The following is a 27,056-nucleotide window of genomic DNA, read 5'->3' as shown; positions in this document are numbered from 1 at the left end:
AGTCCCTACTGATTGCAGAGCCATACAGATTTCCCTCAGAAAGAAAATAATTCAAGTCCCTACCTACATGAGTTACTGAGTGGGGAAAAAAAAAAACAGCCACAAAACCCACAAAAGGCAACTAGACAAACAAAAAAGGAGATAAAAGCCATTTGCTTTAAAGCAGGAGCTTTTCTGAAAGCCCGCAGTAAATCTTTTAAGATTATCAATAATGAACACAATTCAATGTCTTTTCTTGTTCTTTTAAATCACTTCTTCCAGAGGAGAGAAATCAGTCTGGGGGGTTGCTCATATGCGAGCTGCATTTATTATCAAGGGATTGAGACTGCTAGGGATGGAGGGAAGTAAAAATGAGCACTGACGAGGCTTGGGAAAAAAGCACACCATCACATCATACTCCTTCCTCCACCTATTTGTCACAGCACCCCCATAATGAGCACTGGAATTCGTCTCCCTGATGACATTCACAGTGGTAGACGTTTTCCCAAATATAGTCAAGTGACAGTGCAGTGTCTTTAATATGCAAAGGAGTCCTTTGTGTAACTCACCCCAACTTTGGTGCCTTGTCATGCCTTACAGAAATTCCAGGAGGAACAAATTGCAATAAACACAGGAGAGAACAAGCTGGAAGGAACATGTCACCACAGTAATGAAAGCTTCCACTGATTATCATGTATACGTAGATATACATTACAGAAAACTAAATGTAATTCCATGGATTTCTTATAGACTACAAGAATTCAGCCCTATGGAGACCACACACCCACTGCATATCTGAATAACAGTGAGCACTGATATCGCTTGGTCCCATTTTTCACCTGCCCCAGACAATCTACTGCCTGACACTTGGTCTTCTCCCATCACATTCATGTTTCCCTTGGCAGTATGAAAACCTCAGCTCGCACGTTTGTCAGACATCAGCATGTTTAGAAATTCAGAGGACTTCTTCACCAGATTATCTCTGAGCCACAGCAGCAGCGGTGGTGCCAGCCCTCAGGTGATTCAAAGCACAAGTTGGGGCTGCCAGAGATGAACTGGTGCAATCATGGAATTGAAACAAAAAATAAGCTACCTTTTAATGGTTTTTTTTTCCCCTATTAAACATATTCATGTTTTCCACAGATGCAGTGTTTCCCTGTGCCATCCTGCAGCCTTTCAGTACACAATGCTACAGCCAGGAAGAGCAAAGATGAACTACCACGGGGGCAAACCCTACCTAGAACAGAGGTACAAAACCAAGCAGACCCCACTGTGCAAATGCACAGCACCATGGCACCTCCCTGCTGCGTGCCACCAGCACAAGAGAGAAGAAGTCCCACTGCTTCATCTCCTAAAGCAGCACTGGGACTTACAAAGCCAACCCTGCATCTGCCAGCACCCACAGCACAGCACCTCGTGCAGGAATGCATTTCCCAAAGTGGAGCTTTGTGTGAGGAGAGGGTTAATCTCACCTGCAAGGAGTTGTCCATTGTCTGTCGGAAAATAATCGGGGAGGAGAAATCAATGGGCAAAGAGCAGCACCTCCAGAGAACAATTCATTACGTTTTAAAACTTACATCTGCTGCCCTGCTGGAGATATCCGTCTCTCCTTTGACTGCAGAGAGAACCCAGCACAGACTTCAATCATCACTGATGTCCACTTGATTAATCTCATCCCGGATGTTTTCCATCAGTGTTTGAGGTGTTGTCAGGCTACCAGTAAATATCTTACAAACACGCACTGCGGACACATCCTGACAGCCAAGTGAGTGCAGTTTGCACCAGCACATCCAAACCCATTTTTGGGTCATTACATGCCACACTCATGCAAACTCCTCCACCACTGTGCCCCTTCACCCTCATTTTGCTTCTCACGTTTTAAAGAGGCAGAATGTTTCCTCCTTTCCTTCAGCACAGAGGGGATAAAGGACACACTACTTCCACTCTGTAATCATGTTAGAAAATCCTTCTGGCTATGCACGTTTTATTAAAAGAATATGTCCTTTTCTCCTGGTAATTTTTAATTGATCAGATCTGTAACAGGTAGAGCTGCTTGGCTAGCAAAGGGCCATATCAAAGTGTCCTGTTTGTTGGTGATTTCCCCAGGGCATCTTTTAAACTGGTCAAATTTGCTAACAACTTTATTTCTTATTAACACAGATTCTTAATTGCTTTCCTGGGAAAACAGTCAAGTTATACAGCTCCAGGATTTTAAAGCAAGCACTTAAGGATAGCTTTTCAACAAAGCCAAGGCAGAATTGCTGGTTCTGGAGCAGTACACATTCAGATTTGGGTGCTGAGGTCTGAACTCCCAACTTGCTTGGATACCATACACCCTTCTGGGCCGTTCTGAACACCTTTGAGGCTGATGAACTTTACAAATAGACAACCTTGATGCCTCTAATAGGGCTCAATCACACCATCCCTGCTTTTAGCTCTGCTGCAGTCAGTCTTTCGGAGAAGATGTGACTGCAGAGCCTGGCAGCACGAAGCACCCAGCATCGCTCTGCCTACCCAGTGAAACCCCCACTTCCAGGCCCAGCTGAACCCACAAACAATGGCTGCATTGGCAAAAATAAACTCAGCACACGTCTCCCAAGCACAATACAAGAGCTGATGGGGAAATACATTCATATTCAAGCAAGCACCTCATCATTTTAATGCATTAATCAAACCTCCATGTTCTGGGCCTGAAGTCCCTGCATTCATCATCAATTCAAGATGAACCCATTATTTAGGTTCAGAAAATTATTCACTAAATACAATCAAGCATTACTTCTCTGAAGTCAGTGTAACAGGAGCGTAGCAGCTCCTGTTACACAGACTTCTGCACAGGCACTGCAGGACCTCGAGCCAACCGAGCACTGCTCACATTGCCCTGCAGCTTGCCCCGAGCTGATCCATGTCACAAAGGCACCTCCCATACAAAAAGATAAATCCCAACGCTATCACAAAACCTGATCTAGCCCAGAAGCCAGGAGTCTGTACTCCTTGGCTTTGAGTATCCCCAAAAAGCACAGAAGGATCCTTTTAGTTAATAGTAATCATTACTCAGCCTGACATTAACAGCAACCACACACACTTGGGTTGAGAAGAAGCTTTGTTTCATTTTACTGCTGATCCTGTGACTAGTTGCCAAACTTTTCTTATTACTGATAATTAGATCCTGTTAGCCTAGCATCTGCTTCCCCTCCAGCAGCAAGTGCAGGGGATGCTCTGAGCACTACAGCCTGCACCAGGGCAGGGCAGTATCAGAGCAAACAGCACAAAACTGTGCACAGGTTTTGCATCCTTCTGCACGAGGGCAGAAGGAATGAGCTGCTCCTCACCTCCCCGGTGTGAGCTGAGATGCTTTAGATGACCCTGCAGAACACTGAATTGCTCCTCATCTTTCCAGCACGCATAACAACATCTATGCAACAGAACGATTGGCAAACTGCAATGTTTGGGTTTGAATGTCTCTCCAGCTTTGTTTTTGCACTGTGGATGCATCCACCAGGCGATGGTGAAGCACACAGCTCATTACAGGAGTCTGCCTTTGAGTTCCTATCAGTTAATTCATAACATTACGAAGTAAAGAAGAGAATAATATCTCCTTGGGGCGTGAAAAGTATTTATAAAATACATATTACACGCAGGGATAGCAAGTAATTTGGAGATTTATTTTATCAATTTTGCATATGAAAATCTATGCCACTTTCTAAAAACAACCCATTAATTTCCCGACAGATCAGGTTTGCCGTTCCTTTGTTCGGAAAGACAATGGTAAACAATGCTCCAGTGACCTCCAGTGGGCACAAGGAGAAAATACACCTCCACTCTGCACAGCAGAACCCACACCCACAGCCCTCAGCAGTGACATCTGCACTGGGATGCACAGAGAGCAGCACCGGAGCTATTCTCAGATATCTCAGGGATATCCTCGGGTGTTTGGAATGATTGCACATGTGGATATTGTTATTTCAGTTTCTCTTCCCCTGAGTACATCAGGGAACGCATGCCATGCAGCATCCACAGTGGCACATTCAGTCCTCATTCAGCAGGGATGGGTTTTCTACACCAAAGTTTCTGGACGTGTGTGGTCTACAGAAGTGAGATCATCTCCAATAGCAGCTGTCGTGTTAGGGCTGTGCCTTACCTGCACAAAGCTGCCTGGTCCCCAGTAAAACAGGAAAGCAATGGTTCACTCTCTCTTCTGTCAACACAAGTCACGGTCTCTTTCATTAGCATCATTATTTGCCACCTCACTCATGACTTCTGGAGGAAGGCATCAACAGAAATGCTTCTGGTCTAAGATGAGCCCCCTCCCCACCTCCTCCTGCCAGGAGGAAAGAAGAGGTGTCCTTGCTAGCAGAGCTCTTCTTCCTCACCACCTATCCAAGGTGCAACGGACAGCAGCTATCAACAGAGAACAACCTTCAAATTAAAAAGAAACAGCAGCACAGGGAAATCCTCCTCACAGGGGACACGCTCTGGCCCTCACTCTGGAGCAGTTTGCTGTTTGAAAAGCCAGCAAGGCTGAACACATTGAAGCTTCTCTCCTGATGTCACCTTCCCACAGTCACCACTTGGTCCTAAAACCTGCACTAAAGTTCACCTCCAAGCAGATGCCCTGTGCCACCATCCCTCTTAAAGCACCTATAGATACACTGCAGCTTTTTTCCTGGAGAGACAGAACACCCCCAGGGCGTCACAGCTCAGATGGACTCTGGTAGTTCCACACCCTGGGCACGCAAACCCTTAAGCCATCACCTCACTCCATTTCTCCTTGTCTTTCTTGCATTACCAATTTTACCTGTTTCTTTGTTTAATGGAAGAACTAACATTTCCACAAGAAATCCCTTCATGCCCCAAAACTCCATTCCTCACTGAAATGGAGCTTCACAGAAGGGCAATTCTTCATCGTGGGAAGAGAACACTAACAGTGGTGCAGAGTCTGGCTGCACAATATTAATGTGAAAGATAATTTATTGGCTTGAATCAACACTTCCATGACTCCTCCATCCATCAGCCCCCCTTCATCTGATAGAAGTCCTTCCATGTCTCATTCTCCCAGACTGATGAGATCACAGTCTCTCTTTCCAGCATGACTGATGGTGTGTAGATATGCAATTGCCCAATAAATCACCACCTCTGGATCAACGACCCGAGATCCTCCGCTGCACACCAGGGAGACACACAAAGCATCGTAAAATACACTGAGTTAATTACAGCAAGATTTTACCACGTCTGAAGTGCTGAATATCACTTGACATACACAGATATCTGGGAAGACTCAGCCAAAACCCCACCTTACTGCAGAACCGGGGTCTGAAATGTGACCATTTTGGGTAGGGACACCTCGCCCATCCAAGCTGCTCACAGTGCTAGTGCTACAGAAACACATTTCCACCTGTCCCAAAGCAGTGAGAAAAGTGCATTCCTGCTTGCTACCTGGTGAACCTCACGCAGGTGCCAGGGCAGTGCTCCCACCCTGGCAAGTCTGCAGGAAGAGATGCAGACTCACAGCACACACCTGCACCCACAGCAACAGGAGCACTATGGAAACAAGCCCATTGAAAGCTCCTATTTCACAGCCACGAGGTTTATTTCAAGTATTTCAGGAGAATTTGATACCATCCAGTTAAAAGGGATGGAGACCTTCCTGCCTGCTCCCACCCCCAAAGCCACAAACCCACGCACTCTCCAGCTCACAGCAGTGCCAACAAGCACACACACCCCAACCTGCTGACTCGAGCTCAGGAGGAACAATAGTGCCCACAACCCTCCTGTCGTACAGACGTCTGCTTCCACGACCTTTAATCCGTGCTGTCAGCCCTGCAAGATCGGGTATTAACATCTCGGTAACCTCTTGTACTAATTAAGATAGCAGATCTATGGCATTCAACTCCACGCCGGCTTCAAAGCCGAGCGCTGACAGGCTGCTGAAGTGTTTGTGCATTTCAGCGAGTGGCCCTTGTAAAACAGAAGTTATAATGAGCACTCTACAGGAAGCTCTAATAGAGAAGTGTGCAGTCATTATAAAAACGGCTAAAGCTTAAGAAAGACAACACTGAAGCCAGTGCTTTGGGAGGGAGCAGGTGGGAAGCTCGCTGCTGGGGAAAAGCAGACCCTCCTCCTCTGAGATCTGAGCACTCTGTCCTGTCTATAAAAGGACAACGAAATAGTCCCAGACCTTTTGCTTCCCCAAGGCATGGCTGATGTTACAAACGAGCTCAGCAGCAGCAACAGCTTCCAGGGGCATCCCAAAAGAGAAAGTAAACGCGAGCAACAAATCCACATTCTCTGAGCTGAAGTGATTTTCAGCAGTACATAAGGTGCACAGATGTCTCCCCACGTGTGTTTTTAGTGCCCAGCTCACCAATGAAGGTTTCTTCCTTCCCAGCCAGGTGTGCTGCAGAGCCCAGCTCCCACCCAAAGCCAAGGACTCAGGGATCCAGAAGTACAGCAGCCAGGGGCTCTACTCAGCTGGAACTGAAGGCCCAGGATAGGGATTGAATTCAAGTTGCTTAAGCCATAGCACTGCTATTTTTCACTTCTCTGTACCCACTCATTCTGCACTGAGGAGACCAAGCACTCCCTGAACTCACAGTTTGAGATATAACACAGAAAAGGAACTACAGGAAGACTGCTCATCGCCTGCCCCAGAGGCAGAGGGCACAGCTACACAGGAAGAAAGCTTTGCAGTGAGAGAAGAGAAACAACAGCAAAACCTAACAGGAGTAACTCAGGGTCTCACTGAACAAAGAGAAGTCTCCTTGCTCTGCAGTCCCTTTGGTTACATAAATGAAGTTTGATGGGCAGGCTGCTGTCCCACAGCCCCCAGACCAAACACAAAAGGAAAGAGTTTCTGGCTCCATCCCTTCTCCAGCTTTGAACAGAACAGCTAGCAAATAGGAGAAGCACTGCGAAAGACAGAGAAGTAATCCCCTCTTCCTCTGATTATCCACTCCAACAAAGAAGTCAGAGCAGCTTTCTCTCAGGCTTTCCTAACTACCTCCTACACAGCAAACAAACACCCAGAGACACAAAAACCACAGCAACAAAGCAGGAAAACAAAACAAACCTCCGTCATCCCTTCTCTCACTCTGCTCTTCCAGCCCTCCGATGCCCTGAACAGGTTTAGCTTTGCCCCTCACCACCATCTTTGCTCAGCAGAGCTTCCTCAGGTGGCACTGATGGAGCCTCATCATTTCAGGGCCTTTCATGTGTGCCCAGCCCAGCACAGCTGATTGCAGTTCAGCTAATTGGGCCATACCTCTGTTCTTGTTGTCCCTGCTCTGCCCTAGTGGTTGAAGCAGAATTAAAGAACAACGAACTACAAAATCAAGTTTTTGGGAACGATGGACTGTTTTTCAGTGGAAGAAGTCATTGCTTTTTAAAATGTCTCTACTGGGTTTCACTTGGTGCTAGGTTCTTCTAGCTTCATAGCTTTCTTTGCCAACTTTGCCTCCTAAAAGGCTTCTTATTGATAAAGGGTCACACGGACGTTTACGTTTCTAGGAGGGAAGAAGAAGTAGAGAAGAAAATTAAATTACTTTGCTTAGTGATCTTAATTATCTGGAATAATTACCTCCAGTCAGCTCTCAAACAAGAACCCTCCAGAGAACAGCACGTTTTAGTCGGGATGAAGGAAATGGAATGGAATCCAAAGGAATGCATTTTCTAACTTATTTAGATACACCTAATTAACCTTCTGAGTGAGGAATGCAATCAAAGCTCCCCCATTACACTTAATTATTAAAAGCAATTTAGGGAGGGAAGGGGAATAAATGAGGGGTCTGAAGGAACTCTCTATGACTCAAAAGTTAAACTCGAGCAAAGAGCTGAACAAGTCCATGGAAGGAGGGCAGGATTAAGGTATCTAATAAAATTGATTCGTTTCTCAGCCAGACCCCAGTGCAGCACTCTGGTGTTGTGTGCACATCTCAGTGTGCCTCCTCCTGCTGTAATTTGCTCCAAATATGTAATAGATTCCCGCACAGAAGGATATTCTAATTTTGATGCAAAACTGCATTTCAGCATCTGCATCTCTGCAGAAGGGGGCTTTGCTCGTGGCAGCACACGGGCACTGAGATGCAAACAGGATGGATTCATTCATCTCCCCCCTTTTATTTCCCTTCTCCAGGTGAGTCCTGCTTCAGACAGAAATGAGATTTGTACATGCTGCTTTCCCAGAATAAAAGCATGAGCACAGGGCCTTTGTCAGAGCCACGGAGGAGGAAGGAAACCTGATGCTCTCATCCAGCCCTTCATGTGCAGAGGTGGACTCGCTGCTTTCTTTCTGCAAAGTAGGAGTAACTCGTGGCTCAGCATGCCAGCTAATGGCTACAGCACACCACAGGTATCCCTGAAGAAGAGGGATTGTTGCAGTACAGCTGGGATAGCTGCTCTGCACGGGCAGCTTCCCTCCTGCATGTCTTTGTGCAGAGTTCAGCCTCTCTCGTCAGCCCCCAGGGCAATTCAAGGACTTAAAAGCAGGATAATGTTTAAGGGTTCAATCAAAGCAAACAAACTGCTAAAAATACGCTGGCATCCCATCTGTTGCCAGGCAGGGAATTGAAAGTCTTAGCAGTCAGGGGATGGGATGAAAGGCTGCAATAAACACCTTGAAATGGATATCTGAGAAATTCTGTGGCCTTGGGAAAACGGACTGATTTTCTCTTCCTTCCTTTGCACAAAAATAAATAAATAAGGAAGAGAAAAGGAGAGAAGTGAGCACGGGGAGGGGAGCAAACAAATACTGAACCTCTGCGTTTAATAATGTTCCAACAAACCACTGCTGGTTTCATGGGCAGGATGTGAAGCGTGGGCTGACCCAAGCCATGGCAGCCCTCGGTGCCTGCCAACAGCAAAAGCCTTTTGGAGGAGAAACCTCTCCTGGAAGAGTAAATATTTTGCAAATTAACGGCATGCCGATGGGCTGCAATGCTCAGCACTGCTGCAGCAAAACGTGGTGCTCCTGGAAGTCCATTTGCACAGGAGAGGCAGTGACCAGCAGGAGCCTGCACTGCTCGCTGTAGCCCCACGAAGAGCAGAGCAGACAGATGATGGGAGACAAATAATAAACACTCTCAGAATCTAAAAACGCTTAATGCACAGAGGGAGGAGAGGATCTGGGGCTTCTGCTTGCTGGTACAGTTGGTGGACTGGAGCCCCATTTGCATCTCTGCAGGCCTTCCTCTGCCAGAAGGACCAGCTCCCCTTACACGCTCGGCTTTCCTGGCCCTGATCCCTGTGCACCCCGCAGCTCTCACCAGCTCTGGCCTCTTGCCTCTCTTTTTCTCCATATCTGGTTTTACACCGCCTCAGCAGAAAGTGGCACTGACCAAACCACACACATGCACGCAAAAACCAGACAATCTGACCCCGGTGGCTGTGAAGTTTTCCTATTAAATCTGCAGAAGTCTCTCGTTTGCTGCCACCACCACAAACAGCCACACGGGAGATGCTGAGAGCCCACATCACCGTTCAAGCTGCGAGATCATTACGAACCAGGAGATTGAAACTTTGAGGTGCAAAACGAGGATCAGAGCCAAGAAACATATTTGGGAAGCAAAATAAACCAGCTGTTCCGAGTCGGGAGAGCCTGAAAGACAGAGCCCTGAACGCACAGACGGGTTTGAGCTGAAAGCATTAAAGCACCCGGAGGGATCCTGGGGCTGCTGGTGAGCAGACGGGCAGGGTTCTGCTGTTCCCACAGCACACTGCTTCTCTGCACGCAGCCCTGGGGGTCTGGAGCTGTTTCTTACATGGAAACAGCACTTCACTCTGGTTCTGCTCCTTCCGAGGCAGCCCCGTGGGCAGTTTGTCTTTTACACGTTGCTCTTGGGTAGGGATGCTCACAACACTCCGTGGTTGCCAACCTGAGAATGGACACCTGACAGCTATTTCTGGTACTTGGCGATATAAATAATGAATGATTTCACACTGGGAGGAATCAAATGGCACCAGATGACTCCGGTAATAAATCAGGAGAAAGGCAGGTGGTCTCTTGTCAGGCATCTCAAAAGCGATGTGCAGCTTTATGAGGAGGGAGGTGGCTCTGGTACAAAAGCCATCAATATAAATCTCAGCTGCTTAGGAGTCACAGCTCACCGTTGTGACTGCTCCTAGAGGAAAACCCCTCAGCAAAGGGCTGCTTTAAAGACCACACCTGAAGCACCCCAACTTATGGGTACAGTCACTGCTGCTCCCTAAGCCACACTGTGTCATTTGCTGGGGGAACAGCTCGCACGCTGCCAGTTTTGCAAAATAAAATTCCAGTCAGTGCACGGGCATGCATTTAATCAGCTGTTCTGCTCAGAGAACTTGCAAAGGAAAAAGAAAAAAAAAAAGACAGCTACATGAGTTTGTCACCACTTCAATTCCCAGCTCAGAGGACAGGCTGCTGTCACCTGTCCTGAATGCTGCCAGCTGTGACAGGAGGTGGTGGGGAAGGCATTCAGTGCTGCTCAGGAGCACCGTTGTGTCTGAAGATGAGAGTACCTTCAGGGCAGTCTGTGTGCCCGAAAGGATAACTGCCATCTACTTGAACACAACAGAGAAAGGAGTATTTAAATAGGCTTGGATGTATTCCCCGTGTCACAGCAGACCTTGTTAGCTGCCAACAGGCGTCCTGGAGCCATTACCAAGTGGCCAGAAAACAGATATTCTGAGTAATTACATCTAGCAGGAGCTGGGAAGACAAACACTTCTCCAAACATCACAAAAGCAAGGGAGAGGCTTGGGAAAATATGCTGACATGTGTCTCTGGACAGTTTATACGTAGGTGAGAAAAGCAAAGGCTGTGGAGCGCTGCCAGGGGCACAGGGATGGGTTTTGGAGCAGCAGTTTGAGGCAGGGAGCAGTTCCCCATCAGCAGAGCCGCTCTGCTCAGAGCTCCCACACACCGAGGGATGGACTCTGTGACTGCTTAGGAAATGTTTTGTCATCTAGCTTCAACTTATCAGCAAGCTGATGAAAAAAAAAATAAAATAAATAAGCACAAATCCATCAGACATGTTGTCTTCCCAGCTCCTGATATGTTTTGGCTACTTACAGAGAGTAAAAGAGGAGTCTCCGGAGCAGATGTGAAACGCAGATCTTGTTTGCTCGCTTGTCATCACTCAGGAACCAAAACAAACAGTGCTGCCGCAGGAATCAGCCCCCGCTGTGCCTCACTCTGTGCTGGGGGGCTTTGCTGGTGCCCCAGCATCGTGCTCTGTGCTATGGGGCAGCAGACACTGACCCCGAGGCAATGGGATTGCTTGTGAGCTCCTCTGCATTCAGAGGGTACTGTGCGGGCACGTGGAGCTCACCTCAAGCTCTGGGCCACGGGAAAGCATGGGAAAGGTTGCTGTGAGTGCTGGGGCTGCTGTGCAGAGGGGCAGCAGTGCAGGGATTTCCTTCTTTTCCTGTGCCTGAAATCGCAGATAGAACAGAGCAAGTGATGCGAAGCCACTGTCTGGCCCAGGAGGGGGAAAAAAGCTGAGCAGAAACACGTAATCCCAGGTGAGATGTGTCCCAAAGCATCTAACTAGACTCCTCCTTAACCTGAATTCTTCAGTGCTGTTATCTCCTTGATTACTTGCCGCGCACAACAGCAAGCAGACAGGGAAAAAAAATCGCCTTTTGGCCAGATTTCAGCATCTTAAAAAGAAAAAAGAAAGAAAAAAAAAAAAAGAAAACTGAGAAAAAGTGACTTTTTTCCAGGGAATCGATCCCATCGACCTTTTTTTTTTTCCCGTGAGGACGGAAACGGGAACGTCCCCACGCGGTCACGGCCCGAGATCCGGGCGCCGACCCACGCTGCAGTTCCGGCGGTGTCCACCAGGGGGCGCGCGCGGAGCCGCGGTTCGCTGGGTAATTAACCCCCCCACCCCCATCTCCATCCCCACCCCCGAGTAAATCGCTCTTCAAACCTACGTCACGAGTGCTTTAGGTTTTGAAAGGAGAGCACTTTGAGCCAGCTCTCAGCCTGAATTATCAACGGTCATTATCACCTGAGCGGCCGGGGAATGCCCGAAAGCACGCGGGCAGGATGGGCGCAGGGAGCACAGTGCTGTGCAGCCAGCACAGGCAGCAGCAGCGCAACGGCAGCTGCGTTGGATTGGAAAGCATCCATTCCTAACACGAAGGGATTCAGCCCGCAACTCAAACCCGCCGTGTTGGATCTGCAGGTCACGGCTTTGCTGCAAATTTGGGGGCGGTTCATTCGTGCGCCACTGAAGAGCTTAATTAGCAGCTCGTCACGTGATGCTGTGCCATTTTAAAATGAATGGTTTGCGCCCAGGACCTTGATGAGCGAGAAGAGAGTGCGAAACCCGCTGCTAAATTCCTAGGGCGTCTCAGATAACAATTTAACCGCTTCATTTACGGAAAGCGCAAAGAAAAACCAACAACCACCCCCAAAGCATCCGTAGGAAAGAGCAGTTCCTTCCTGCTGAGCCAGCAGAGGTGGGAGCAGCATCCCAGTGCTGACCAGTTTGTGCCCAAATAATGCTCACAGATGCTGCTTGCGAGGAGCACACACGTGGATTGCACAGTGCGGGATGATACCTCTCCCTGAGCACTGCTTGGGAGTCCTGGCTGTGTTGATGGCTCAAAGTCCTTATTTATGTGTTTTTCACTCCAAATGAGTGCTTTCATTGGCTGTGCTGCAGTGCTCTCTGCTGGCACCAGCCGGGGATTTCCTGCCTTGTCACAGCTGAGCTCTATTTGCTTTCTGAGCTTGTATTTACCATTAGGGTGTCACATCTCTGTCTGTCTCTCTGTCTGGAAACACGATGCCTCCTGTTTGCCCTCTCGGTGACGATGTGCTGAGACATTACTTCTCTGCAGAACCAGCAGTGTTTCAGGTCCCCTCTCAGCAGAGGACACATGAGCCAAGCCCCACCAGCTCACCTTTCCTAAGGCAAAGCTCCGTGCCATCACCCCATGCACACACCCAGCACGGGAATCACGACGGATGCAATGCCCTCCCCAAATCCCACTGCTCCTCCTGACCCCTCCAGACACTGCTCAGTGCAGGGCTGGGGCTGACAGTGCCCTCCCAGCCCCTCCTGCCACATTGCAGCCCACCTCCTCACTTCTGATTCACACAGCACTGAGATTGGTGCTGACTCAGAGCGCCCTTGGTTAATAACTGCTATTTTAACACGAGCCTGTTGAGAGCTCAGCACAAGGCCTCGATTTCTGTCCCAGATTTCCTCCTGGCAAAGTCAGGAGTCACCACGTTGGTGGATTTCTCTGCACAGCACACAACAGGGTTGTGTTTCCCTCTCACTCCCTGCAGTTGTTGGTGCTTTTCTGGGTGGCTCTGGAGGCCAAACCCTGAGTTGCAGTGCACCCACTGCTCTGCTTTCCATTTTATCAGGCAAGTTTCTTCCTACTTTGACTGTTCCTGGTGTTGTCCCGTTATGGCCGTGCTCCTGTAGGATCTGTAACACGTTGGCAGCAGGTGCTGCAGGAGCAGAAATGAGGAGTCCTCACCCAGCCCAGGTGGGTTTATCACAGCTTTCTCCTTTAAATACAGCTCATAGCAGCACCCAGACTCCCTCAGTAAACACTTCCCTTTTGTTCTCATTATCTCTACCTTTAACTTCTCTCAAGGCAATTGTGTTATCCTGCATAACATCGCCTTTAATTTCATATCCCCTTCATCACCCTGCGACCAGCTGTGCAGTGCCCACTGCACTCACATCACCCAGCAAACAGCCCAGGGATGGGGCAGGGACCCCGGCACTGCAGGGCAGATGGATGCTCATGCACAGTGATTCCTCTCAGTAGTGGCACTTTATCTGGAATTACGGCCTTAGCAGAGTGATTTCAGCTCAGGACATGCTGCTTTCCCCTGCAGCTCCTCCGTGCATGTCCACCCACTGCCTTGTTGAGTCTGCAGGTGCAGCTCCATCCAATGCCCTCGGTGCTGCCCTTGCCTTCTGCTGTCATTCTCAGCACTCAGGAAGCAGCTTTGGCCTTCCTAGAGAAGGAGCCAACACAGGGCCATTTTTCTTCCTCTTTTTGCCATTCTTGCCTTCATCTCACCAACATTAAAAGGACGTCCAGTCACGCAGCCCTGGCACAGCACAGGCACCGAGTCACAGCAGTGCCATCCCCAGCTGTCCTGCAGCCACCATGACAACGTTATGGGCACAAATAGTTGAAGCTTTACAGGGGTTTCGAGGTCAGAACAATGCAAATTCCTCCAAAACCCGGAGCTGAAGGAAACCTTCAGGCTCTGCTCTGCACCCAGAAGTTCTGACCCAGCCCTGACTCTTTACTTAACACTGATGGAGTCCAACCAGCAAAGACAGGGAGAGTTCCAAACTGCCTTCTCTTTGTAATTAAGCTAATGAGGAAAAAAATAATAATCAAATCTTAAGAAAAATAATGTGATCTGATTATTCCCGATACCAAACTAAACGTGACAACACAGACCTCTGTTGTGCATGGTTCTGGGTGATGGTGTGCATCAACAGAGTGCAGTCAGCAAAGTTGGCTTTGTCCTCTCTGCAATTTCCACACTGTAGGGAAGATTTGAAGAATAGTGAATGTTTCCTACACTCATGTGCTGCACTTCTTGGGAAGGCAACAGGCAGAGGCTCTGCAAGTTGAAACAGAGGCAATGATTGGTTCGAAATAGTCTAAAACACCGCTGAGGGAGATTAATTAGATGAATTAGTGCAGCGATGAGTTTTTCTCTGGGGTTTCGTGCTTTATTAGGATGGTGGAGAGCAGCCCCCCAACCCGCTCCGCTGGAGCTGTCCCTCCGCTCGCGGTGCGCCCTGCACAGCCCTGCAGCCCTCCAGCATCATGAGAAGCAAACGTGGCATTGTTAATCCCGAGAAGTCATCCGCTTGATGAAGGCTAATCGCATTCACATTCCCCCCAGCACCGCTTCAATTCCACACCAGCTGCTGGAGGGCAGCGGAGCATCCGAGCACCTGTCCATCCACCCGGGCAGCGCGCTCCGTCCCGCTCCCCACGCCAGGTACCGCCGCCGCGATGCACGGCGACGTGCACGCACATGCACACCCACAAGCTGCTTATTCTCGTGTCAATTGACTCCCTGTAAGTGCTGCCTAGCTACCGGCACGGCGGAGCCATCTCCTCTCCTCCCGCAGCCTCTGCTTGCTGCCACCAGCAGCCCTAATCCCCCCAGATCCGCGGAGCCGAGCGGCAGCGCCGGGGTCCGACTCGCTTTGTTCCTGCTGACTTGGGTAAGTGAAATCTTATTTCCTTCCTAACCATTCCCCGGCGGATCCGTGCAGCAGAGCATGCGGCGTGCTGGCTGACCTGCCTGTGTTTGTCAATGAATGGTGTCTCTGAAAGGGAGGGAGGATCCCGGAGGACCCACGTTGGTCCGGTGCCCCGCAGCACTCGCGTGCGGTCCTGAGCAGTTCGTGGAGCGCTGCTGCCCGGTGTTTGTACTTCAGAACTATTGTAGGGAATCCAAAACGTTCCTATTGAAATATGTGACCTCGCAGGTGAGCACCGAGTGACCGCGCTGCTTTCCAGTCAGTGTGGGGGGGTCGATGTGGCTTTGCCTTTAATGGCGAGCTGTGTTTTCAGTTTCCCCGTTCTTTTGTCCCCGAACGCAGAGGCCTGTCAGCTCATTCGTTCACACGCAGACTGCTTGCTTTGGTGTGCTTTTCATTGATTTATTCCTTTATTTTGCTTTAAACTTCGTTCTGATTCCAAAGGCAGAATCGTGAGGGAAGCGTGTGTACCTTCCCCCTCCACATGGAACTTTGTCACAAGACCATTAATCATGCCCACGATCTCTTCGCTAGTGCAGTGTGTCCATTCAGAAGCCGAGTGCTCTCCTGCAGTAGGGTTTGTTACTGGGAGGTACGACGCTGAACGGATTTCTATGGGAAATACTTAAGCAAGGTCAAAATAGCACTCATTACATTCCAAGCTGCTACGTGTCATTCGCTGGATCAGACAGAGCACGGCAGCAGTCATGTTTATTGACCGAGTCCGTGTTAGAACCCAAAGGTTAGGCAGCAATGTTGGAGCCACTCAACTGCTTTTAGGCAGAGCAGAGTCCTGCGCGTGGCTCAGTTGTTTGTGCTGGGGGAAAGGAAGCAAATGAAGGCAGTGCTGTGCCCTTTTTCCATCTCCGAAGGTCCTTTCGTATGTTCATTACTGAGCGTTTCCATTCTGTTGGGCAGGTTTAACACACTGTTGTCAATGTGCAGTTAGATGTGGCTGGGAACGTGGGCAAGGGGACCCTTGGGTGGGTTGGGAACTGAAAGCAGCGTGTTCTGTCCCATTCCCTCTGCACATTGCTCTGCTGGGTGGGCATCCTCCCACAGGGCAGGGGTTGTGCTCGAGGAGGGCCACAGGCTGGGTCTGATGCACAATAAGAGGGCAGGAAATGTGCCCCAATCATGAAGGCTGCCTGCCCAACTTTTGCTATGACGTTTTGCATTCCTGCAGAAGGCAAAGCTCCAGCTGAGCCCGTAGATCCACACAACCCCATTTACTCACATGCTGAGGAAGGTCAGGGTGTTGGAGCAGAGTCAGAATAAACAACAAATGCATCCAACATCTTGAACCGGTGCGAAGTGCAACAAGTGGTAGCAATGGCTGGATGGACTAGGTGATCTTGTAGGTCCTTTCCAACCTTGTGATTCTATGATTCTAAGGGCCTTAACCAGACTGAGAGACGTGGGAAAAGATGAACTCACAGAGCCCACACCGAGAAAATCCTGGGTCCCAAAGTGCAGAATCACAGCCAGGCAGCACAAAGCCCCATGTGGATGGGGTCCTGTGAGCAGCGGAGGAAACAGTGCTGAAAAGAACACAATCTGGTGCAAGGGAGGGGGAAAGCGGGCGAGTATTTATTGCCTGAGTACGTATGCAGCTTTACATCTTGGGCAGTTCAAACACTGGATTATTTTGCTCTCAAAATAGCACCACTTACTCCCCTTTCTCTCAGCGAGGCAGGAAATGACTTGTTCGCAGTGATAGGGAAAAACTGAGAAAGCAGGAAATCAAATACACGTGTACGGAGCCAGAGCGATTCATCCAGCCCTCCCTCCAGACAGCAGCACAACCAAATGCTGTGTGCGTGGAGCGACAGAAGGATAAACTATAAAACCAACAGATGATTCACGGGAGACCAAAGAAAACATGCTGCTGTCTTCCTTCTAGAAGGAAAACCCATTCTAAATCAGAAACACCTTCCGTCCCCAGTTGGACGTCTCTGCTTAAAACTGCTTTGGCTTGAAGTTCCAGTCCTGCAGAGATTGAGTGGTTGGGATGGATGGGTGACTGTAAAGTGGAAACTCCATTTCTGAGGCTCAGAAGAGGTTTGTACTCATTGGGCACCATTTTTATGGAGAACTTTTGGACTTCACCGATTCCAGACATAACATTATGGCTGTTTTCTTGTTAATATTTGTAATTCTGAGAGAATTACGCATGCATCAGAATACAGAAGGTAAATAAAGGTCAAATGCACGGTGGCCTTGGGTGATTTCATAGACCAGAGCCCTTAGCTGTTTGCAATTGAGTCAGTTTGGTTTTCCATGGTGTTAAATTAACCTCTAAAAAATTGTGTCAAGGATCTGGAAGTCCCAAAGGTGCACTAATTAAGGAGGTCAATGAGGTTCAGGAGGAATTCAGTACCTAAGCTGAACAACACCTTTCTACTCTTTTTCTCTGCTGCAATATTTCCCCCTTCCCAAGCACTTGTGCACAGGAGGAGCTGTGGCCCCGAGGACACCTGCAGCCCAGGGCAGCTCTTCCTGCTGGTGGGAGAACAATGCCCATGGCTGCTTTCAGCCCATTTCTCTCATATACCCATCGTGTGGCAAGCCAAGCATTGTCATCACTTTTCCCATCCCATGGCTTCTGTTTCACCTTCCAGCGTACTCCCGGCTCTGTAATGTTAGACCTGATCTTATTAAGAGTGCTCAGACACTTGTATAACATCTCAACCCCCCTCAGGCCCTCTGTAAGCTCTCCTAATTCTCCCACCACGCCGTTGAGCTCACATAGCATCACCTCTGTGTGACAGCAGTGCTCTAGAGTGCTTAGAGAAAGGAGCTGGGACCCGGCCAAGGGCAGACAGCCCACAATCCCCGGCTGCTTCCAAACAGAGCACACCTCCTGCCATCCCACAGCCAAACCCCAGTGATGGGTTCCCATCCACCACCCAGCATGGTGGGGTTGGACTGCACACAGCTGTGTTTTCCTCCGTCTCTGTCCATTGTGTCACCATAACCCTGGGATTACTCAGGCTGGTGAAAACCCAGCTGTGTTTTCCTTTGCCTTCATCCTCTTCCTCAGGGCCGGGGCTGCTCTCTTCTTCTTGCTCTCCTCTTGCTGCTGGCACCAGTCACGGAGCACAGCAGGGAGCAGGAAGGTCATGACTCAATTAACAGCAATTAGACAGCAGCAGTGTAAGCTGCCCACAGCAGATTGACAGACCATTTTCTGTCAGTTCCCTTTCCTGCAGTCTCAAGACACAAACTTATTTATTTCTCAAGTAATAAGTTAGATCAGCTCTGGTTGTTCCGAGTTCCTTGTTGCACCAAACTTTGCACCCTAAAACTAGCAGCCATACTAATGAGAAGGGCTTTTGGCACAATAGGAAGGTTTGTGATGACCAGCGTGAACCAGAGGAGGGCACTGACCAGGCAGCATTGTGGTGTGCAATGCCCAGCTGACCCAGTGTTAGCAGCTGGAGCGGGCAGTGCACAGCACCAACAGCAGTTGAGTTGCAAAAGCAGCATCACTTCCCCATACTTCAGTGGTGTAAAATAAGTCTGCACCCAGGAGAGCTCTGTGCATGGCACCTCGAGCCATTCCTGCTCCCCGTGCCAGCACCCACCACAGCCCTCAGCTCTCCATCCCTTTCCCTCTCAGCGTTCCCTGCTTCCACTCTGGAGGAGATGGGCCGCAAGGAAGAGGATGATGGCAGCTCCTGGAAGAAGCAGACGAGCAATATCAGAAAGACGTTCATCTTCATGGAGGCATTGGGGTCGTAAGTACAGCCCCGAGGTGCAGCCACACCGCAGCCCCATGCACACTCCCCATGCACTGCATCCCAAGCCCTGCTCTGCCCTCTGAGCCTGTCGCAGCCTGGCTGGGGCTTTGCTCTTTCCATTGCTGCTGCAAAGTCAAGCAAGGTCAAGGGATGGCTCTGAGAGGTTTAATAACACCGTGTATTTATCTCATAAACCCTGAGTCACTTGAAGGATGAATCGAGAGCGTGGCTGCTCGAGTTGTACGATATTTTCCTGTGAGTTAACAGCTTAATTTGCCTATTGGTGTGAATGAGATGAGAAAGCGTTTCCAAGGTGGTGGAGGAGGGACTGAATTACCTCCAGCAGGAAATTCTGCCCTTCCAGATCTTCCATGGTTGTAGAACCCACAGCAAGGCTTCCCAATACTGCTATGCCAAAGCTCAGCTTTGTTTTAAGTTATGGTGTTCCTGGTCAGCCTCAGAAATCAGTGACTATCCCCCAGCAAATGTCTCTAAAGGAAGAAGGCAAGAAGAAAGGCTTGGTTTCTCCTTGCCAACTTGTTGATTCATATTTTTTTAATAAGGGGCATAATTATTATAAACTGTTTGGGACAGATACACAGAACAGATGCCCCAGCATCTGATCTGTAGGTTGTTCATTTCCTACTACTACATTAATAGGATAATTTGGTATTAGGGTTTAAGATTTGTTCCACACACGCTGCTTCAGCTGGCCAAGGAAAGCAAATGGAGATCTGGGATTTAAAACCACTTGGAAATATCCCATCATCTCCAAGGGGAATCCTCAGCCATCGGATTAGGGACCTCTGTGAGGCCACTGCTGCCCATTCCTTGAGAGCCCTCAGGAGTGTGGCAAGCATTTCCATGAAGCAGCCTTCAGAGTTCAGAGGGATGAAAAGGGAAAATACGGAATAAGGAGAAGATTCCAGCACCAACTGCACGACCAAACCTGTCAGTGCAGTGCCCTGTGTTCTTTGTTTAGGGGATGATGGGAGCTACAGGTTTTCTGCTCTTATTTAGCAGTCTGTTGCAATAGCATCCCACCAGCACGCTTCCACCGTGCTCACCTTCCTCACTCTACCCACCCCTGCCCTGCAGGGTTGCAGGCTCAGTGGCTCGTTCCATTTAACTGCCACTAATTAATCTGTTGCTCGTTTGATGAGGATTATTGGGGACTGACCTGGCAAAGTATGCACTGTCACTGTCCCGAGACACGTGTTCTGCTGCCTAAGAAAAACCTCTAACGGGATTGCAGGCTTAGGACAGGTTGCAGATACGTGCTCCTGGCTGCACCAAGCTGAACCCTCATCAGGAACATACCTAGCACTGCAGGCAGTCCTGAAGGGCATCACTTAATTTCAGTGCAGGGAAATTCTTTGTCTGCTCCCTCAATATAACCCCACGATAAACTACTCAAACGTAACATTACAGAGAAAATAGTGGGGTTTTTTGGGGTGGAAAATCTTGCTTTGCATATCCTAGCTCTGGGGCTGCTGGACATGGACTTTAAGCTTTCCACAACCAGCATCCACTTGGTGTTAAACCACGCCAGGTTGTTTCTTCCTGCTTCCCCTGTTCCTCTCTGTCTCCCCACTGTTCACACTTCTCTTTGCAGAGGTGCATTTTCAGAAGTTTTCTTGGTGAAACAAAGAAGCACTGGCAAGCTCTTTGCTCTGAAGTGCATCAAGAAGTCCCCTCTCACAAGGGACAGCAGCTTGGAGAACGAGATAGCAGTGCTGAAAAAGTGAGTTCACACATGCATACACTGTAATGTAAGGGATTAATGCCCGTTCCCAAGATGTGGCTCCAGAGCGAAAACTAATGCAAAGAAATAAATATCTCTTTCTAATGTGTGAATTAGTGTGCTAGTGGAGTTACTTCTCTCATTCCTTGCTGGGTTTGTAGCACCAGCACAGCCCTGGGTGTGGGAATGCAGCAGGTTGTGCAGGCACACAGCAGCATCCCTGGTCAACTGTCAACTGCTCACATTTAAAGCAATGTGACTGCTGGGTTTTCAGCTGGAAAAGCCACTTGGTCCTTGTCAGGTTTGTTTCTGACACAGGATTCTCTTTGCAGAATAAAGCATGAAAACATCGTGACTTTGGAAGATATCTATGAGAGCACAACCCACTTCTACCTGGTGATGCAGCTGTAAGTACAGCAGGGCCGCAGTGCACTGCAGCTCAGCACAGCCACACCAGAAGCCACAGCTTTGCCAGGAACTCTTCCTGGTGCCCCAAAATCGGACTCAGGAGAGCCCACTGACCACTGAGCTGCAGCCCAAGAGTGGCTCTGCTGCAAGAGGAGCAGCAAAGGGCCAGAAAGTGAGCAGAGGTGAGGGCACAACTGCCTGATTTTCCATCTCCTTCTGCCACAGGGTGTCGGGCGGAGAGTTGTTTGACAGGATCCTGGAACGAGGGGTCTACACTGAGAAAGATGCGAGCGTGGTGATCCACCAGGTCCTGACAGCAGTGAAGTACCTCCATGAAAACGGGATCGTCCACCGCGACCTGAAGGTGCAGCCTGTCCCTCGGCCACAGACTTCCCAAGCTCCATCCCGTAGCTCTATCTTCATTTCTCCACCACGAATTTCAACCTCTGACTCTCTGTATTCACAGCCTGAAAACCTCCTTTACCTTACTCCCGAAGAGAACTCCAAAATCATGATCACAGACTTTGGCTTGTCCAAGATGGAGCAGAACGGCATCATGTCCACTGCCTGCGGGACGCCGGGATACGTCGGTGAGCTGAGAGCTGGGAGAGGGCTGGTGGGCTGCCAGGAGAAGAGCTGTGGCCTTAAAGCATGAAAGGGAAAAACACACAGCCACCTTAACAACAGCACACCAGATGACACCGTGACACAGTGATCTGTGTCACAGGGGCACTGCGGGACCCCACAAAGAATGGATCACTGATGGGTTTTGAGACCACAAAATCCCAGAGTGTTTAAAAGCACAAGGAGAGGGTAATTTCTAAGACCTAGGTATGTATCTATTGAAAATTTACAGCAACAAAAAATTAACACTGTGGGATTCGTTTTGTGTCAAGCAAAGTGCATTGCCTCCATCCAGATTGTTGGTCAGAGCCTCTGGATCCAGGCAGATGTCCTCAGTGGGTCTTTCTATTCAACAGCATGAACACAGAAGGCATTGACCAATCCAGCTGGTACATGGGGCTGTTACTTGCTCCCGTGCTGACCTCTCAGATGCCAACTGCACAAGGACCTTCTCCTTCTCCCAGAATTTACCATCGCTTGCAATTTGCATTTCTTTTTGCTTTCCTGCAGCCCCTGAAGTCCTCGCCCAGAAACCCTACAGCAAAGCCGTGGACTGCTGGTCCATCGGAGTCATCACCTACATCCTGTGAGTAGAAGCAGGGCAGCATCCCTCCCCTTCTCCACGTTTCCCAGCTCGTGCACTGCCTCACCACCTCTGCAGCACAGAGGCGGTGCCCTGTCCTTCCTGGTGACAGCAGCACAGTGTAGTCCTCCTTCACACAGATCCTCCAGACCATAGAAATGAAAGGGGTGGTGGGAATCAAGAGCTGGAGCGGGGATGAAAGGAATCACATTTTCTCTGTTTCGTGCCTCATCCCATGCTTTGTTTTTCTCCAGTTGCCCACAACTATTTTTCAGTCTTCCTCTGTACGTTTTGTTTCATTTCCTCCCACACCATGCAGTTCTGTTCCAGCTGTTGCTTTGTCCTTTTGCTGCAGAGTTTTTAACTCTTCTGCAGCTTTCCCCATGCGCTTAGGGACAGATGGATCCATATAGCAGCCTCCTGTTACTCACTGCCTCGTGTTGCACACACGTGCCCGGCCCAAACAGGCCACAGCAAGCTCGTGTGGATGCACAGCTGAAGGACTCATGCCCTTCTGCTCTGTTCCAGGCTGTGTGGGTACCCACCCTTCTACGAAGAGACCGAGTCCAAGCTGTTTGAAAAGATCAAGGAAGGTTACTACGAGTTTGAGTCTCCCTTTTGGGATGACATCTCCGAATCAGGTAGAGCACAGTGGCATGTCATGTTTGCTTCGGCCGGGGGAAGGGGACAGGTGAACAGACATAGGGACAGCCCACAGCAGAGCGGGGCAGCAATGCTAAGGCTGAGCTGTGTGGGCAGAGAGAACAGAAAAGAGGAAAAAAAAAAAGACAAAATAGGAGGCTGCTCTTTAGAGCAACTTCTAAAACTGCTCAGCTCTGACTTTTCTATGTTTTCTATTGGCAGCGAGGAACTCAGTTCACATTCACCCAATCTAAGCTGAAATTAGGTACATGTGCTGTTGACACAGATCTCTCCCTTCACCACTGTAATGAAGCAGTGGGAACTCCTCCTTCCCAGGCTGACCTTTGTGACATTTATCTACCAGCATTTGCCCTCTCCTATTAGGATCATCTCCTGGAACGGGGAGAAAATAACCTTTTCACTCTGCTTTCCCCAAACAGCCAAGGATTTCATCAAGCACTTACTGGAGAAGAACCCGGACACGAGGTTTTCCTGCGAAGAAGCCCTGCGGCACCCATGGTGAGAGCAGGGGGACACGGATGGCAGCGAGGGGTCCCCCATCCCCTGGCAGTGCCCCCATCTGCTCCCTTGAAAGAAGGAAAACAATGAATAATTAAAGATGCAATTTGCGTAATATTTGTCTCCATAAACAGAGGCAAAGAAGAAATCCCATTCTGGGTTTTTCCGAGCTTTGAAGTGTGTGTTTGTGTTACATTTTGTTGCTGTTTTTCCTTTGGGTTTAATTATTGCTGATTGAATGTACAAAGCAGTTAGTTGCCTCCAGAATGTGGAATGACTTACAAATGCCATCTGCCTACGAGCCCATTTTCTTCTCTCCCCATCTGCAGGATTAATGGAAATACAGCCCTTCACCGTGACATATACCCATCTGTCAGCGCTCAGATTCAGAAAAACTTTGCAAAGAGCAAATGGAGGGTAAGCTGTTTGCCATTGGGAGCCCAGAGCCATTTCAATAGCAAACGCCAGTTGCTGCCATCCAGCAATAAGCGAGGCTTCGGCCATGGGTAAGCACCCAAAACCTGAGCTCCTCCAAAGGGTGCCTGAAAATCGTATGCAGCTCCTCTTCATGGTATGCTTGGACACTGCAATGCACACTGGTCTGTTTGTCATAGTCATCGCACTATAGTGCCATCACAGTGCCCTTGCCAACACAATAAGGGCTGGGGAAAAGGGTTGCTGCCTTTGTGCTGGAGGAGTGAAACCAGTGCACCGTCAGCAGATCGGTTTGTGGGCTTAATCCAGCTTCTCCTCCTTTCAGCCCTGCACTTAAAATGGTACTTCAGTCTTTATCAAAAGAGCTTTTGTAAGATTTCAGATGGAGAGAGGAATATCATAGGAACCTCGTGAATTAGAGTGCTTTAAATACGCTCAAAATTCAGCCTGAGTCTCCATTTCACACTGTGGGGTAATTTACAGCTGTTCCCCCTGATTTCCTTTTCTAGAAAGAGTTGTAACCTTCAAAAGCATCAGCACTTTGCAGCCTGTGGGATCCGCAGTGTTTATGCCAGGAAGGAGCACTTTCTGCACCTTGTGCAAACATTTCAGCACCACCAAGCAGCTCAGCCCTACCACCCTGCTGCTGCTGCATGTGGACGATATCCATGTGTCCATCCCACAGCCCGGTGCCTTTGGGTGCTCACTCTGGGGTTTTTCTCTTCCTTCCCAGCAAGCCTTCAACGCCGCAGCCGTGGTGCACCACATGAGGAAGCTGCACATGAACGGCCACGCCGCAGCTGGCAGCACTGTCACTGTTACACAAGGATCTGAGGCATCCAGACCCAGCACGCCCAGCAGCACGCAGCCAGCGATGCCCAGCAAGGACGAGGACATGTCACTGCCCCAGGTCCCCTGTGTGGCCCCTCCTGCTCCGCTGGAGCAAGGCACAGGAATGAGAGAGGACAAGCTGCAAAGCTCCCCGCTGAATGGGTCACCAGACAACCAGAGCCCGCCAGCCAGATCGTGTGGCTGCAGCCCAGTGTGCATGGGGCACGAGAGAGCCAAGCCATCCTTCTGCTCTGAGGCAGTGCTCCTTAAAAAGCCTGCAAAATCCCAGTAGGTATCCAGGTCACCAGCCAGAACTTCTGACAGAGTGCATGGGACTAACCCTGCCTGGAAGTTACTGCCTGGCTCATAAGTTGCCAGCTCCAGGTGGAGTAGCGAGGAGGGAGGAAAATAACAGAAGCAAACATTGCACCAGTACTCAGCCAAGTGGGTTTTTTTTGTGCTTGTATAAGCAGCAGGTGAGGCACAGTGCCCAGGCTGCACAGCAAGGCTTGCAGTGAGCAGAGGTGATGGGGGTTTGCTTGCCATTGCCATCAGTGCATTTGCTTTCCAGAAACAGAGATGATCTATGCTTAGAGCTGCTGATGCCAATTGCTCAGCTGCTGCTGGCTGAGTGGACCCTGCCTTTGCTGCAGTGTTGACTTTCACTCCAGCTCTCCTTCGCTTTCAGCAGCTGACACTCTTTATATTAAAAACACAACTTTAATTCTCCTGCAGAATGAACACAAACACTGCTGTTTGTCTTGTTTTTCTCAGTCTTTCTCTTCCGATTCTTCCATTTCCATCCAGCCATTTTAAATCAGAAGTTCTCGTTCCAATGAAAACTGGTAAGCACTCATCTCACTGTGGCACTGGGCAAACTGGAGTTTGTTTGATCATGTGATGAGGAAGGCGGCCAGCGGGATCCCCCATCGCCAGAGGTAAGTGCACGCCATCCCACTGCCAGCTGCTTTCAATTAAACCCATTACGACCTGGAAATGGGAAAAGCACAGCTAGCAAAGTGACTGTGCAGAAACAAATCGATTTTGCAGGGATTTTGTAACAGAAAAGGCCCTAATTAAGCCATCTCTCCAGGAAGAAGTCATCCTTTGACTTCCATTTGGGCCAGTCCGGTGGCTCTAAAATCAATTGGTTTCAAAGGCAATTATTGCCTCAAAAACTGCCCATCCCTGGCCCAGATTTGGTCCAGCTGGGTCAGTTCCGGTTGCTTTGTTAACAGAGAGCATGGCATGGAAATGCTGGCTTTGTAGGTGAGCAAGAAATACCAGAGAAGTAAGAAAATGAAAGTTTCCTCCTGTTTGGTCATAGCTCAGATTCATTCCGAAGATAATATTTGAGACATGTGGTGTGTAAGCAGTAGGAAATACTGCAGATTCTGGCAGAGCAGACGTTCCTAAGAGGTGAGCACGTGCCAGCATAAATCTCCCTGAAAACTACATCCAGTGAGCTGCATCTTAGCATCTTTTATGACTTTCTCTACTGATGAGATCACATGAACAGAACTGTAATGTACAAAGGATCAATAGATGAGACAAATGCAAGTAAGATGTACTACAGACTCCAAACAGGTCAATTCCAGTGATCAGCCACGTAACAGCCCTTTATAAATGCAGCATACAAAAGGATCTAAGCTGCTTCTAACCCCCGTGCTGCTGCCACCTATAAACAGAGCACATTGTGAAGGCAGCAGTCTAGTGAAACAACGTGCAATTCCCAATTGAAATTCTCACTCTTGCAGAAACAGAAGGGCTGTTTTACTCTTTTCTGCACTTCAAAGCCAGACATCAACAGTGCAAGCAAGAAGAAAGGAGGTTGTGTCCCGCCAGGGGCTGACGGGCAGCAGCGTCACGGAGAGCAGCGACGTGATGAGCAGCATGGTGCTGCTGGGAATCCATCAGCACAGTGACCTCAGTGTGCTTCTGGATCGTTAATGCTGGGAGAAGGCACTTCAGCAAGGGCAAGTCTGAGGCTGCTGCTAGCATATTCAGTGTATATTATCCATACAACATTGCTCAGTGCTGTAAGCTTTTGTTTTCTGTATACTGTTAAGTTGTCCGATGCATAACAAGTGCAGTGCACAGTGTAAATCCTATAAACCAAAGCTATGCAGAGTTTTACTCAGTGGCAGCTCAGTTGTTTTTACAACCTGCATCCTTCCCACTCCTTGGATCTCAGTTCCTCCCAGGCTTCAGCTCTCTGCAGCTCGGTGACAAGCAGCTGCCCAGGCAGTTCTCACTTTAGCTACAAAAGGAGACAACCTGCTAGCAACCTCCATATGTCTGATAAT

General features: G+C 49.1%; 1 protein-coding gene across 1 annotated transcript; it reads left to right on the top strand.

The window, feature by feature from the left end:
• The first annotated feature begins 18,869 nt into the window (after positions 1-18,869).
• Positions 18,870-26,599, top strand: CAMK1G (calcium/calmodulin dependent protein kinase IG). The gene is made up of 12 exons (XM_065740202.1): positions 18,870-18,961; positions 20,580-20,708; positions 21,041-21,115; positions 21,342-21,480; positions 21,583-21,706; positions 22,251-22,326; positions 22,852-22,964; positions 23,406-23,484; positions 23,814-23,901; positions 24,653-25,038; positions 25,558-25,688; positions 26,508-26,599. The coding sequence occupies exons 1-11, from the start codon at positions 18,870-18,872 to the stop codon at positions 25,649-25,651; spliced, it is 1,395 nt and encodes a 464-aa protein (XP_065596274.1). The 3' UTR covers positions 25,652-25,688; positions 26,508-26,599.
• The last annotated feature ends 457 nt before the right edge of the window (positions 26,600-27,056 follow it).

Source organism: Cyrtonyx montezumae, unplaced genomic scaffold (genome assembly GCF_038088225.1).
Source record: "Cyrtonyx montezumae isolate F1298 unplaced genomic scaffold, pur_monq_1.0 scaffold_26, whole genome shotgun sequence".
Classification (NCBI taxonomy): Eukaryota; Metazoa; Chordata; class Aves; order Galliformes; family Odontophoridae; genus Cyrtonyx; species Cyrtonyx montezumae.
This window is presented reverse-complemented; position numbering and strand designations above follow the sequence as displayed.

Coding starts and splice junctions, on each gene's coding strand:
- CAMK1G (XM_065740202.1), top strand. CDS start 18,870: ATGGGCCGCAAGGAAGAGGATGATGGCAGCTCCTGGAAGAAGCAGACG. Junction 18,962..20,579: donor TTCATGGAGGCATTGGGGTC/GTAAGTACAGCC, acceptor TTCTCTTTGCAG/AGGTGCATTTTCAGAAGTTT. Junction 22,965..23,405: donor GGATGACATCTCCGAATCAG/GTAGAGCACAGT, acceptor TTCCCCAAACAG/CCAAGGATTTCATCAAGCAC.